The sequence below is a fragment of the Heterocephalus glaber genome, unplaced genomic scaffold, assembly GCF_053883595.1.
Source record: "Heterocephalus glaber isolate CG9 unplaced genomic scaffold, H.glaber_assembly_v1.0 deba00001720, whole genome shotgun sequence".
Taxonomy (NCBI): domain Eukaryota; kingdom Metazoa; phylum Chordata; class Mammalia; order Rodentia; family Bathyergidae; genus Heterocephalus; species Heterocephalus glaber.
This window is the reverse complement of record NW_028258433.1, coordinates 10,364,974-10,380,288: the sequence shown is the minus strand read 5'-3', so window position 1 is coordinate 10,380,288 and position 15,315 is coordinate 10,364,974. Positions and strand designations below refer to the sequence as shown.

Sequence of the window (15,315 nt, the reverse complement as noted above, 5' to 3'; positions counted from 1 at the left end):
AACACAACAATATAGTGAACACTGTGTAGATCTATCATCAAAGAAAACACACTGCAGTTTTTGCAAAACAGAGCCAATCCTGAAATGGACTCTTGCCTTTTTACTTTATTTAAAGGAGAACACAGAAGGGTGCATCCTTTAAGGGATTCACTGAGCAAGGCAAAAGCTAAAAGGCATAATTTATGGGCTAAAAATTAATGATAGACAAAAATCAGAGTAGAAATGAGAGAAAAGGACACTGAAAAATGACTGCAGGGAACCAGTTATGTGCAGAGAACCTGCCATTCCAAATAGTGGACCTAGACAGAAATGGGGCTTAAAAGCCAGAAAATGTCACAGCTGATTCCCTAGAGCCCTCTCTTTCCTAAACGCAAACCCTTCCTTGTAAAGCAACCTGACACTTCTATTGAAACCCAGAGTTTGCCTGTAGCAGCAGCAATTTCTCTAAAGTTGCTCTCCTTTATCACTAGTTCTGTGATCCAAATGCCATTGTCTTGTTCTAAAAAATCAGGAAGAATCTGTTAACTGTGATTTGTGCTAATGTGACATACAGGTGTGCCTGCTCCACTTGTCCTGAAAGCCATCCTGTCAAGAAATGTATAGCTGTCTAGTGACTTCTGACATAGTGCCAGCTTAAAGCGCACATTCTCTAAAATATTTTTTTCCTATACACTTTGCTAAAGAAACTGTCGAATTGCTTTTATTTGTAGCAATTCAAGTTCTAGGTATTCTACCTTATAGTCCATAAGCCAGTTAAGTGTGGGTGCCATTTAAGTGTGTTTTATTCATCTCTACTTTCTTGATGACCACTGCAGGATTGCTGTTATGTGAACATGTAGTCACTCAATAAATATATCTTAAGTTGAATCTAAGAGCTATGACCCATAATATAAAAATTAAAATCCACAGAAGTCAAAGCAAACATTCGATGTCATGTAAAGATGTTCATAAAACTTTTAAGCTTCTCCCCAAAATGACTGTGTGCTGAATTTGTTTTGGATCCATCCAGGAATACTAGAATCATACCCTCAACCTCATCATTCAAATGCAAATTTCTGGCTTCTGTACCCCTATACTGCTTCGAAAAACATTCAACTATTTTAGCTGAAGTAAATACTCTCCACAAACATGAAAATCACACAGAGAGAAAAATATGCCCTAATTATATTCTTTTACTTCCTCAGAGAAAATTCTGATACTTATCAGACTAGGCACAATTTTATGATTCAAGAATATTTTAAAAATGTGTACATCATATTATTAATTGGAAAGTGAAAAAATGTAAAGAGAATGGAAACTCACATCAGTTAGTGATAAATGCTTTTAATATCTTAATTTTCAAAATTACCCAGTGAGTTTATTTCACTTTGTAGTCTCAAGGATAACCTCTATTTCCTGGCTCAGTCAACTTCAAAACAGTCATAACACCAAAGTACCCATGTTCTTAATAACATACCATGTGACTTCCCAGAAAGCAAACAAGTAGAAACAGGTAGGCATCATGACAATAGTGACTAAAACAAAGACCTACTTTATGGAGCCAACTAGAGAAGGGGAGACTAAAGAGAAGAGGAAAATATAAATTGCTACTTTAGTGTTCATCATTTGGTGAATATGTTACATTCATTTTGGTTCTGATATTCCAGAGATGACTACCTTCATTCATTTTTACTTTTCTAGCCATATTGTAGTAGTTCAAGTTGGCTGACCTAATCTCACAAGACTAGGAATAATTTTGCAACATCGCCATGAAGTTGTAGAACATAATCAGTTGGCAAAAATTTAAATACACTAATTTAGCCTTAATTCTGGGATATGGAAATTAATTATTCTTAATTCTGAAAGTTATCAAGTTGAACTTTTTAAATGTTTTTCACTCAGGCAAAATAATAATTTTGAATATTTTTTCCCAAGAAAAATAAACCTGAAATTGTTACTTAAATTGGAGTCTTTGATATTTTTATATTTGAGTTAAAATTTTAACTTTGGATATGAGTAAGGTTCTATTGAAGGAAAGATAATTTGTGTCCATTTTAACAATAAAGTGTGACTTGATACTATTTACTTACTCCTCATGGTTCTCTGATTCATCCTTACTGACAGTTTTGTGCTAAACAAATTTAAAGATCAATCATGACTTTAAATTGCTCTGTTGAAAATTTCTTATGAAATTTTAAAAAGGATTCTAAAACAGAGTAGGGAAATGTTATATGACTGCAAAACTAGAAAAATTGAACTGACTAAATTCTTTTTATACCAAGCTAAAAGTTTCTATCTACTTTTATTATCAAAACCCGATTTCTTGTGTAATTTTTTTTAATTAAATTCTTTTATTGGTACATTGCAGGTATACAACACAATTACATTTCTCATTGGGAATTGTACCTTTACATATTGTATCTTGGTTCTTATTTTTTCCCCATTCCTAGCCCTCCCTTCACCACCTCCACCCTTCCCTATTTACAAAGACCTTATTTCCATTTTTTCCATTTCTTATCATTTTTCCTTTCCCTTCTTTCCTTTCCCCTACCCCTCCCACTACCCCTACCCCTTTGGACCTTTTCTTCCTATTTTGCATTCTTGATTATTCATTCTAATCATTGGTACATTTTAGGTATACAATATAATGACATTCATCATTGGAAAGCTGCACCTTTACATAGTCTCTCTTGGTTCTTATTTTTCACCCTTGCCCAGCCTTCCCTTCAACCCCTCCATTCCTCCCTATTTAGGAAGATTTTGTTCCTATTTTTCCATTTTCTCGTATTAATCCCATTCCCTTCTATCCTTTCCCCTAGCCCTCCCACTTCCTTCCCCTTTGCCCCTTTTCTTCCTGTTGCACATTACCTATTATACATTTAGTCCTTATTTACACTTTCAGTTTCTCACACCAGAGAAACTATTCTGTATTTATTCATGTGTGTCCTATTTATTTCACTTAAGAATATTGCCTCAATGTGGATCCACTTAGCTATAAATGTCTTGAATTTCTCATTTTTTATGGCTGAGTAGTACTGTGTTTTATTAAAAAACCACATTTTCTTTATCCAGTTTCCAGTTGATGGGCATTTGGGCTGTTTCAAAGTTTTAGCTATCACAAAATGTGCTGCTATCAACATGGGTGCACATATATCACTGTGGTATGATTCTTTTAATTCTTTGGGGAAGATCCCCAGCAGTGGAATAGCGGGGTCCAATGGGACTTCCAGTCCTAGTTCTTTGAGGTGTCTGCATAGTGATTTCCACAGTGGTTACACCAGTCTACACTCCCACCAGGAGTGGAGCAGGGTTCCTCTTTCCCTACAGCCCTGCCAGGCTTTGCTATTGGTTGATTTCATGATAGCAGCCATTCTTTCTGGAGTAAAGTGGAAACTCAGCGTTATGTTCATTTGCATCTCTCAAATGACCAGTGATGTTGAACAGTTTTTCATGTATTTATCTGCTATTTCTACTTCTTTGTCTGAGAAATGTCTGTTCATTTCAGATGCCCATTTTTGGATTGGGTCCTTAAATTTGGGAGGTCTGATCTTTTTAAGTTCTTTATAGATTCAAGATAGTAGACCTTTGTCTGAGGAAGAGCAGGTGAAGATTTTTTCCCACATGGTGGGTTGTCTCTTCACATTGCTGGTGGTTTCTCTTGCTATGCAGAAGCCTTTTAATAAGAAGAGATCCCACTTGTTGATTGTTTGCGCTAGTTCACGGGCAACAGAGGTTTTGTTCATAAAATCTTTTCCTACACCGATGTCTTCAAGGGTTCTACCTAACCTCTGTTCCAACTGGTTCAGAGTTTCTATTTTAATATCTAGATCTTTAATCCATGTTGATTTTAGTTTAATGCATGGTGAGAGATACAGACCTAGTATTAATCTTTGGCAAGTTGAAGCCCAATTTTTCCAGCACCATTTATTAAAGAGGCTATCTTTCCTCCAGTGAGGGTGTTTGGCTCCTTTATTGAAGATGAGATGGCTGAGTGTGTCTGGTGTTGTTTCTGCATCTTCTAATCTGTTCCACTGGTCCTCAGGTCTGTTTCTTTGCCAGTACCATGCTGTTTTTATCACAGTAGCTTTGTAGTATAGTTGCAGGTTGGGGATTGTGATACCCCTTGCCATGTCACTTTTACATAGAATTGCTTTTGCTATTCTGGGTCTCTTCTTGTTCCAAATGAATTTTTGAATTGTTTTCTCAAGGTCCATGAAGTATGCTGCTGGGATCTCAATTGGAATTGCATTCAATCTATATAGCAGTTTTGGAAGTATGGCCATTTTCACTATATTAATCCTTCCTACCCAGGAGCAGGGGATATCTGCCCATTTTCTGATATCATCTTCAATCTCTCTTTTCAGAGTGCCATAGTTTTCAGAGAAGAAGTCTTTGATTTCTTTTGTTAGGTTGATTCCTAGGTATTTCAGTTTTTTGGATGCAATTGTGAAAGGAATTATTTGTCCTATTTCTCTCTCAGTGAGTCTGTCATTGGTGTAGAGGAAAGCTATTGATTTTTGTGTGTTGACCTTGTAACCAGCTACTTGAGTGAATTTGGTTATTAAGTCTAGAAGACATTTGGTGGAGCTCTTGGGGTCTTCTATATAGAGTATCATGTCATCAGCAAATAATGACAATTTGACTTCTTCATTACCTATCTTTATTCCTTTTATTTCTTTCTCTTCTCTAATTGTTTCCAGAACTATATTGAATGAGAGAGGTGATAGTGGACATCCGTGTCTTGTTCCTGATTTTAGTGTGAAGGATTTCAGTTTTTGACCATTTAGTATGATATTGGTTGTTCATTTTTCATAGATGGCTTCTATCAGTTTGAGGTAGAGACCATCTATTCCAATTTTTTTTAGGGTTTTTATCATAAATGCATGTTGGATTGTGTCAATTGCTTTTTCTGCATCTATGAAGATAATCATATGGTTTTTGTCCTTGGCTCTATTGATATAGTGAATTACATTGATTGATTTGCATATATTGAACCATCCCTGTATCCCTGGGATGAATCCCACTTGATCGGGGTGTATGATCTTCTTGATGATCTTCTGCATTCTGTTTGCCAGTATCTTATTAAGGATTTTTGCATCTATGTTCATTAGTGAGATTGGCCTATAGTTCTCCTTTTCAGGTGGGACTTTCTCTGCTTTGGGGATCAAGGTGATGCTTGCTTCCAGGAATGAATTTGGGAGTATTGCTTCCTTTTCAATTTCATTGAAGAGTTTAAACAGTAGTGGCAGCAGTTCTTCTCTAAATGTCTTGTAGAATTCAGCAGTGAAGACATCAGGGCCCAGGCTTTTCTTAGTTGATAAGTTTTTAATTACATTTTCAATTTCATTGGTTAATATTGGGTTGTTCAGAATTTTTAGGTCTTCTTCATTCAACTTTGGTAATTCATATGTATCTAGGAATCTGTCCATTTCTTCTGTGTTGTCCATCTTATTGGCGTATGGGTTCTGGAAGTAGGTATTGATGATCCTCTGGATTTCTTTTGGGTCTGTTGTCATTTCACCCTTTTCATTCCTAATTGCATGGATTTGGGCCTTTTCTTTCCTTTTTCTGACAAGGTTGGCTAAGTGTTTGTCAATTTTGCTGATTCTTTTGAAGAACCAACTCTTGGCTTCATTGATTTTTTGTATCGTTCTCTTTGTCTCCATTGCATTGATTTCTCCTCTGATCTTTACAATTTCCTCCCTTGTATGAGCTTTGGGGTTGTCCTGCTCTTCTTTATCTAGAAGCTTGAGGTTCAGCATCAAGTTGTTTAATTGGGCTCATTCTGTTTTCCTAATATGCATATTCACTGCTATTAATTTCCCTCGTAAGACTGCTTTCACTGTGTCCCATAGATTCCGATATGTTGTATTGTCATTATCATTTAATTGAAGGAACTGTCTGATTTCTTCTTTAATTTCCTCTGTGACCCATTGGTTATTCAGAAGTGTGTTGTTCAATTTCCTTGTGTTTATGAAATTCTTGCTGTTTCTTTTGCTATCGATCTCCAATTTCATCACACTATGGCCTGATAATATTCAGGGGATAACTTCATTTCCTTTGCACTTACTTAAACATGTTCTATGTGTGAGTATGTGGTCTATTTTGGAGAATGACCCATGTGCAGCTGAGAAGAATGTGTATTATAATTTTGTAGGGTGGAAGACTCTGTAAACATCTGTTAAGTTCATTTGTTCAAGAGTTCGATTGAGTTCTAGCATTTTATTATTTATTTTTAGTCTAGTTGATCTATCTATTTGTAACAGTGGGGTGTTGAGGTCCCCCACTACAATTGTATTAGTGCATATATGACTTTTCATGTCAGTTAGAATTTGTTTTATATAGTTGGGTGCACTAGTGTTTGGTGCCTAGATATTTATGATTGTCATCTCTTCCTCTTGGATTCTTCCCTTTACAAGGATGTAGTGTCCTTCTTCGTCTCTGTTAATCAGTGTTGGTTTGAAATTTACTTGATCTGCAAAGAGGATAGCTACTCCTGCTTTTTTGGGGGGTCCCGTCACATGGAGTATTGTTTTCCACCCTTTAACCTTCAGTCTATGAGTTTTTTTTTGAATTAAGTGTGTTTCTTGTATGCAGCATATTGTTGGATTTTGCTTCTTGACCCATTCTGCCAGTCTATTTCTTTTGATTGGTGAATTGAGACCTTTAACGTTGATTGGTATAACTGGAACTTATTGACTTGTCATTGCCATGACTTTTTCTTTTTGTTGGGTTCTCTCCCTTTACATTTAATTTCTTTTCATGCCAGATGGGTTCATTCTGCTTTGCTCCCTGGGGTTGTGACCCTCAATGTCTGTTCCTAGGATATTGTGTAAAATTCTTTGGAGTGCTGGTTTGGTATTCATGAAGTTCCTAAGGTGCTCTTTGTCATGATAGTATCTCATTTCTCCATCCATTTTGAAAGATAGTTTTGCAGGGTACATCAATCTGGGTTGGTGGCTGTTTTCTTTTAGGGCTGGAATATGTCACTCCAAGCTCTTCTTGCCTTGATGGTTTGTGTTGAGAAGTCTGCTGTAATTCTGATGGGCTTTCCTTTGTGTGTGATTTGTTTCTTTTCTCTGACTGCTTGTAGAACTTTGTTCTTCTGTTGTGTTTCTGGAATCTTAACAATTATATGCCTATGTGTAGATTTTTTTTGATCAAGGCTATTTGGAGTCCTATATGCCTCACTTATCTGTATGTCAAGCTCTTTTCCCCTGTTTGGGAAGTTTTCTGCCATTATTTCTATGAAGAGTTTTTTTATGTCATCTCCACTCTCTCCTGTTTCTTCATTGACTCCAATCAGTCTTATGTTATTCTTCTTGCATCATCTAGCAGCTGCTGGATTGATTTCTCATGTTCCCTTCTAATTTTGAAGCAATTTTTCTTTTCCTGGTCAGTAATTGCAATCTTATCTTCTATATCTGAAATTCTGTCCTCATACTGGCTCATTCTGCTGTGTAGACTTGCAATGGAATTTTTCATGTCCTGGAAATCTATTTGCAACTGTTTTTTGGATTCCTTTTGTTTCTTATATTGAGATTCCATCATGTTCCTGAGCTCCTCTCTAGATTTATTAATCATGTCTTCCACTAGGGGCACAATTTCTCCTGTTATCTGAGAAATTATTTCTGATTTCATTTTTTCCAGATCCCCTTTTGTTGCCAGTTCAGTGGGTCCAGGTGGTTAAGTATCAGAGTGTTCCATCTCATTTCCCTTTGGAGTTGCTGTAGGTGATCTGGAATTCTGGTTTTGAGACTTATTTACTTGTTTACTCATTTCAACTGGGGCGGGGGGGGTGTGCTGTTAACGCCTGCACGGATTACCTCCTCTTAGCTGGGAGAGGTGGGACAGGGGCCAGGAGCAGCGGTAGGGATGGTGACCCAAGAGCCTTTTCCTGTTTGCTGGGAGCAGCGGGAGGGATGGTGGCCGGGAAGCCCCTTCCTCTGGACCAGGAGCAGTGGGACAGTGGCTCAGAAACCCCTACCTCTGGGCCGGGAGCAGCAGGACTCAGTACCTTGGTCTGGTGTTCTGGTGTCCTCTGTGTCTTTGTAGCGTGGAACCAGGTGACTGCCTGTTTGCAGCGGGGTGATTCAGCATCTTCCATGTGACTCGGGACCTCGGTAGGGCATGCACAGACCTGCCCGTCTGCAGTGGGCTGATTTGGGGTGTTCCGCGCAACTCTCTTGTGTAATATTTTTAACGACAGTGTTAAGTTCATGTACACTTCAGTATTTTTGTTCACTTTAAGTAAATTCACGGAGATCTGGAAGGCTTATGCTTCTTTGAGAAATGCTTTTTGTCTTGGATTTCAGCTCTGCTGTGTCTCAACAGGAGTCAGACACCTCCATCTGGTGGCCCTGGCATAAAATTTCCATGCTAAATTCTTTTTAAGATTTTCTAAATTTGTATTGAGTTTTGAAGTTCATCATTCATATTGAAAATGAATTTCCCATGTGGAAGTATATCATGTTTAAAATAATTAACAGTCTTTAAGGAGCTAAGTGTTGACTCATCTGTATCTAATCATGAAACACCAGACCTTCTTATAGCCAGTGGAAATAGCATCCCCCCTCACCATGTCTCTGAAGAGAAAAAATAGTTTTTTTATGTTGCTTGATTTTATAAAACTATAACTCCTTCACATTGATCCATGTACAACTCTTCATAAAATTCTATTTTATCAGCCTATTATTAAGTATTTAGTAAGGAACAAGATCAAAAGCCTTGTTTAACCAAGATATGTTATCCCTTTTGCTTTATCATTATTTATCAAATTAATTCCTTTATTTTAGAATTTAAAAAACAAATTTAAACCATTTTGGTCACTGTTTTTCCTTAAGAATCAATACTACAGTTTACTCAAAATGCATAAAATGAGATTATGGTAGATTTCTTTTTCCTAATGTCTTTAGAATACCAATAAAAGCGGCATTATAAGATTTTAGGGTTATTTGTTATTTAACTCAATTTATAATGAACATTTTTCAGTGACTAAACATCTTTTCTCTGTATATTCTTTACTACAAAATTGTTCTGTGCTAGCCCACCTTTGCCTCCAAAGCAATTTTTTCTCTTCACAATGATAACCAGGACTCACATTTATTTTTTAAAAATGATAAGCTAATTAATGTTATGTTTGAACAAAGCCTTTGATTAATTTTATTAAATTGAAACATTTAAGTAAAACAAGAGCCCCTTCTTAATGGATGTATGATGCAAATTATTTTCAGGGGTTCAGTTGTCTTATAAGGTTTCTGATTGTATATTATGTATGATGATTAATTTCTTTTCTTGTGTAGTATTCATAAAGATATTTTATTTTTATTTGCTGTGATTTCCCATACATATATATCTTAGCCTCATGTCAAGTGACCAACTAATTCTCTATCCCTGTAATTCTCTGTATTTTGTATTAGGACTATATTTCCATCATTGTTAACTTATTCTTTTTGTTCACTCATTTTTTTTCTCTTGAATCATATGAAGAAGCACTCTGTGACCACTGCCTATTGTCTAATAAAACTTCCACTTTCGGGAAAAAAAAGAGAATAAACACATTCTTGCCTTTAAAATAAAAACAGTGTATTACTTTTCAGAATGGTTATACATCAATATAATAGAAAAGAAAATGTCCCTTTCCTTTTCAGAGGCGAGCTGCTGATAATCTGAGAAGACATCACCAATATCAAGTAAGTTATCCTTATATTATACTTTGAAATTTGCATTAAAATAAAACCCAGCCCTGTTCAGAACTAACTCATTAGAAAAGTCCTATGTATGCACTGAATATCAATACTGTTGTTCTAAAATACCTCAGGAGGTAATGAGGAATCTGGTGAAGCGCTATGTGGCAGCCATGATTAGAGATGCTAAAACTGAAGAAGGCCTGACCGAAGAGAATTTTAAGGTAACCATTTTTATCTTCATAACAATGAGAGGCAGAGTTGGCAAACTACAGAACCAGACACAGCACATTTAGAATCAGTGCTGGAAACTCAGCCATGTGTTCTAGCAGGCATGTGTCCCTTCTGCTTTTTAAATTAAAGTCTTATTGAATTTTTTTTGTTTAAAATAAAAAAGTAAATGATGAAATTTCTTCTCAAATTGTTCTGAAACATACTTCACCCAAAATGTCAAGGGGACTTACCTTGGAGACAGAGAAAATCCGTTTGCCTCATGGCATTCTGACTCACTGATCCCAGCAACGCTCTACTGAGTGAGCTTTAGTATTTGATATTTCATCCTGATTTCTATATCCGAAACATTTAATAACCAACAAGCTAGCAACAAAAGCTTTCTGGGTGCTTGGAACACTTCTGTAGCAGAGAATTTAAAGTTTGAGTTTAACTGTAACATAAATTCCATCTTTCTATTTGTTTCCTCTTTTTAAAATTCTGTCACAAGAAATAAATAAAAAATAAGAAATATTATATGCTGAAAAAATATACAAATTAACTTTGTTATTCTATGTGAATATTTAGAGACTTTGGAAGAATGCTTTCGGGTCAGTAAGATCTTACAAACAAAAACAAACACATTTTGAAAAATGTAGGAGTGCTTTACAGAGAAAGTTCCTAGTTTGGCAAAGAGAACAAAAATAAGAAGCCAGTTAAATGAAAAGATAGATAAATTGCTAACCTGAAATCACAGATTATTAATTAACCAAGATTCAAAATATTCTTTGGAACCACAAAATTCCAATTATTTAGTTAAATGAGTCAAGTTACTTTAAGAGACAGGTTGCGAGGGAGGAGACCACCAAGAAACCCGCCTTCAATTTAAGGCTGAAAATTCAGTTGCCCAAAGAGATAAGAGAAATAGATGAATCTAGAAGTTTAATGGGAAGCAATTCTTAAGGCTGAGAGGCTGATATAGATCTTGGAGTTAGGTCCACACCAAGTTCCTAAAACACTGAAAGTAACTAACATTCTTAGAAGTGTAGGTTCCACTTTATTTTATTTTGGATATCCAGGTAGTCATAAAAATCTGCATTATTAAAAATTGCTTTCTTGAGAGAAAATGAAGTGATTTGACAACAGATGAATATTTTGAAGAAGAAATATTTGTAACTGCAGTTCCAAAGAAAAGTCATAGATTCAACTACTCAGTATTGAAAAGGGTCATTCCTCTTGTTTCTTCTGACATCATCCATAGGAAGCATTTTTGTGACTACCTAATTCCAAAAGGGAGATTAATAAACATCAAAATGATACCCAGTTCCAGAGAAGGAACTAGAAATTCTAAGTAGATCCACCATGGTGTAGGATCTTGGTTCTTAAAAAGGAGTAGAAACATTTGTGATCCATTTCTGAAATTAGAAAGTGATGTTTCTCAATGTTTATTTAAATAGTAATGTAATTTATCATTTTAAATTTCATTTAGGAACTAAAGCAAGACATTTCTAGCTTCCGCTTTGAAGTTCTGGGATTACTCAAAGGAAGCAAATTTTCTACCACACAATCTGCAAATGCCACCAAGGAGTCTTCGAATTCAGCAGACTCAGATGAAAAGAGTGATAACGAAGGTAATGGCAAGGACAAGAAAAGGCATTTCAGCCTTTTTGATTTAACCACTCTGATCCATCCGAGGTCAGCAGCCATTGCCTCTGAGAGACATAACATAAGCAATGGCTCCGCCCTGGTGGTGCAGGAGCCACCAAGGGAGAAGCAGAGAAAAGTGAATTTTGTAGCTGATATCAAAAACTTCGGGTTGTTTCATAGACGATCAAAACAAAACGCTGCTGAGCAAAACGCAAACCAAATCTTCTCTGTTTCAGAAGAAGTTGCTCGTCAAAAGGCTGCAGGACCACTTGAGAGAAATATTCAGCTGGAATCCCGAGGATTAGCTACACGGGGTGACCTGAGCATTCCTGGTCTCAGTGAACAGTGTGTTTTAGTAGACCATAGAGAAAGGAATACGGACACACTGGGTTTGCAGGTAGGCAAGAGAGTGTGTTCCTTCAAGTCAGAGAAGGTTGTGGTGGAGGACACTGTACCTATCATACCAAAGGAGAAACACGAGAAGGATGAGGACTCCAGTATAGACTATGATTTAAACCTCACAGACACAGTTGCCCATGAAGATTACGTGACAACCAGATTGTGATACTTGAATGAGGGAGCGTTTGTCATACATATACATATTTCCCATGATGCTCTGTCTGGGTGGGGGGAAATGTTTAAACTTAAATTAGCAAATGCTAACTTACACTTTACAGCGTTTATCAACTGTGGCATATTAACCTGTAACATGTTTAAGGCAAAGGCAATCAAGAACCTTTCAGTTTTATGGCCTGCTTTTGCTTCCACAATTTGTTCTACAATTGTTTTTTGTTAATAAATAAATGCACCTTGTATTCTTGTACTGTTGCAATAACCCACAGAGAATTTTTAGCTATCTTTTTCAATTAAAACAAATGCAATTTATTTCATGTTGTAGTTTACTCCTCTAATAGATATTTTTTATATGCAAAAAATAATGTAGCTAAAATATTAGTTTAGTGCTTTTCATAATTTAGGGGGATCTCTAGAGATGATTATTTTTTGAGAACCTTCCACCCAGTTCTACAGTTTGGCTTTGAAACACATTATTACCAAATTATTTCTTAAGAACACATAAAGCACACTGTTAAAGCAAGGAAGCAGGCTTCTTTCTCTGGTGGCAGGGGGGGTCATAACCAAGCCCTTTCTTAAAATGAAAACAAGGTGTGTGTTGTACAGACAGGTTGTCCTAGGGCATCATTTCAATAAGTAAAAGAAGTGTTTGTCTTAATAAATTTTGATGATTCATGATTTTTAACATTTTGTCCTAATAAAACATGTCTCCAGTTTGAAAGAACAAATTATTTCAATTTCAACTGTTATCAGTATAAATATGAGCTTTTGTAAATAACTAGGCTTTAAAAATGGAAAAATTGCTGTTATAGAAAATAACAATAAATTAAAATAGTTTAAAGCACTGAAAAAACACCATTGCATACCCTTAATATCCAGATGAATATGAATTTATTCTAACATCGTAAACTTAGGCCAACTTGAATTCTAATATGCTCAATCATACAATATTGTTGCCAACTCAAAGGACGTGCAGGAACCTAGTAGTTTCCTCTTTTTCCCTCAGTGAGTGGTACATACTTTTAAAAATTAAAATCACTCAACTATCATTATTAATTGTATCAATTGATATAAATATGGTATATATTCTTCCCTGAAGGAAAATTTTAATTTTTGTTTTTTCTATTGTTTGCAAGGTAATTTCACTTCCTTTACAGAACTATTAAAAGGAAAGTAAATATTCATACTTTATGTAAAAGTATTGATGGTTTCTTAAAATTTAAGTTGTATAACTTTTTTATTTAAGCCACCATCAAACATTTTCTCACTATGTGCAATTAGCATTGTTTTAAAACAACAGAAAAATACTGAGTTTATTTTACTTCAAAAATTACCTTTATGTTCTAGAAAAATTACATAATTTATCATTCTCCAAAAGTGTATATATTCTTGTCTTCATTTTACTGATGATGAAACTGACACAAACACTGACTAAAGAAATACAAGGAAATGAAACTGTGATATGTTCTCAGATCCTACCTTTAACTACTGCCTCTCAGAACATAAACACACCAAAAAAATAGAGATTGTTATTGTCAGTTCTGAAATGCTATACTTTAAGGGAGAATGAGTGTGGTAAGCTCCTTAAATGTGTGTCCTTTCTTATAAGATAAGAGGTACATGCAAAATTAAAGATAATTTAACTTGATTATTTGATTCTTTGGACTCAATTAAATCACAAGAGTTAGAAGATATAAAAGAATTCAGCAAGGGATTTCATATATTAACACCAAATAGTAGAAATTAGATTTCCGAGCAGCTAGAGCTGCTGTTTAATCTTAAGTCTGCTTTTGTCCTGGAGATTTTGGAATGAGCAGTACAAGTCTAAAGAAAGACAGGCTTACTGAATGTATGTATTGGTTCAAGTATACTGTTATCTCAAGGACATTACAGTAAACCCAGGGGCTACTGACATGCTCACTTTTTTCACAGTTAAACATTTGAAAGGAGAATTATAGGTTTATTCTTAATGTTTCAGATTTTTTACTGATTTTTTTTATCTCTGTGTTTGTGGGTGTGTGTGTTTTCAAAGACCTTAAATGACTATTATAACTATCTTACCAACACTTACTGTCAAATTTCCTCTGCCCATAAAACAACAGCAACAATAGTAAAAGCAACCCAAAACATTTTTCTCCAGTATCTTATACCAAGGACCGGGTGGTGACATCTTACATATGAACAGGGTGAAAAATCCAAGTATTTGTGTGTAGCAGGTATTGACCTGCATTAGTTACCAAGAAATGATGATTCGCACAACCCTCAGATGTTACTGACAGATGCTTTCATGAGTATGAACAAAATATTGGATTTGTTAACACCAGAAATCCTAGAATTAAAAATTATTCTAAATATGCAGTGATATTATGTAGTATTAATGGAGATGAAAAGTAAGGATAGAATAAACAAGCCTAAATAACATTGAAATTACAAGCAAAGAGAGGTATTTTTGGGAGGCTTCAAATGTGTAATGTGAGGTTTCTTTTCATTTCTGTGCATATTTCTAGCCATAACAATCCCTAACACAAAAGACAAATCTGAAGTCACCTTCTGTTTGTATATTTATGTTTTATGTCCTCTTGATCTTTAAAAAATATCTTTTAAAGTATTTTTATTTTTTTGCCTGAAGTGGAGGAATATCTTGAAAATTCAGTTGAATGTAATATAGGTGAGGTTAAGTTCACAGGTATGTTTTAGAAGCCACATTTATTAGAAAGTATACTATAAAACTGTATCTCACTGTTTGAGATGATTGTTTTCCAGAAAATTTCTGTGTAAAATATTCTAATCAACTTCAGTAGGGAAACTAGCCATGTTAAACAAAAAAGTAATGGCCGATTATTTTGTAAATGTTGAACTATTTTTCAAAGTGATAATCATCCTCAAATTGTATCTGTTTCATAAAATTAATACATGTGTATAAAACATTTTTAAATTAGATATTTTATTTACTGGTGGCAATTAAAGTAGTGCAAAAAACATCCTCACTTTCTTGCCTTGACATTGATAACAATTTGATGTACTCCTTTGCTCAAACACAAAGATTCAAACCATAAAATTTCATGGGAAACTTGTGGAAAATAATGACAACAGTGATGCAACATGAAGGATAATGCAACTATCATGCTATTGTCAAAGAACCAAAGTCAATTTTCCAGTAAATGTGAAGGGAATATAAGAAACAATGGTTTAACAGAATGTCTTCCGAAGATGCAATAAT

The 15,315-nt window shown here is 35.2% G+C and overlaps 1 protein-coding gene across 4 annotated transcripts in view; it reads left to right on the top strand.

The window, feature by feature from the left end:
- Trpc4 (transient receptor potential cation channel subfamily C member 4) overlaps window positions 1-15,062 on the top strand; it is a 246,401-nt gene extending 231,339 nt beyond the window's left edge. For all 4 annotated transcript variants that reach the window (XM_087199594.1, XM_087199595.1, XM_087199591.1 and 1 more), the window contains 3 exons: window positions 9,630-9,671; window positions 9,800-9,889; window positions 11,365-15,062. In XM_087199594.1, the coding sequence (XP_087055720.1) occupies window positions 9,630-9,671; window positions 9,800-9,889; window positions 11,365-12,087 (855 nt within the window). In that variant the 3' untranslated portion in view covers window positions 12,088-15,062. The remainder of the gene's footprint in view (window positions 1-9,629; window positions 9,672-9,799; window positions 9,890-11,364) is intronic.
- The last annotated feature ends 253 nt before the right edge of the window (window positions 15,063-15,315 follow it).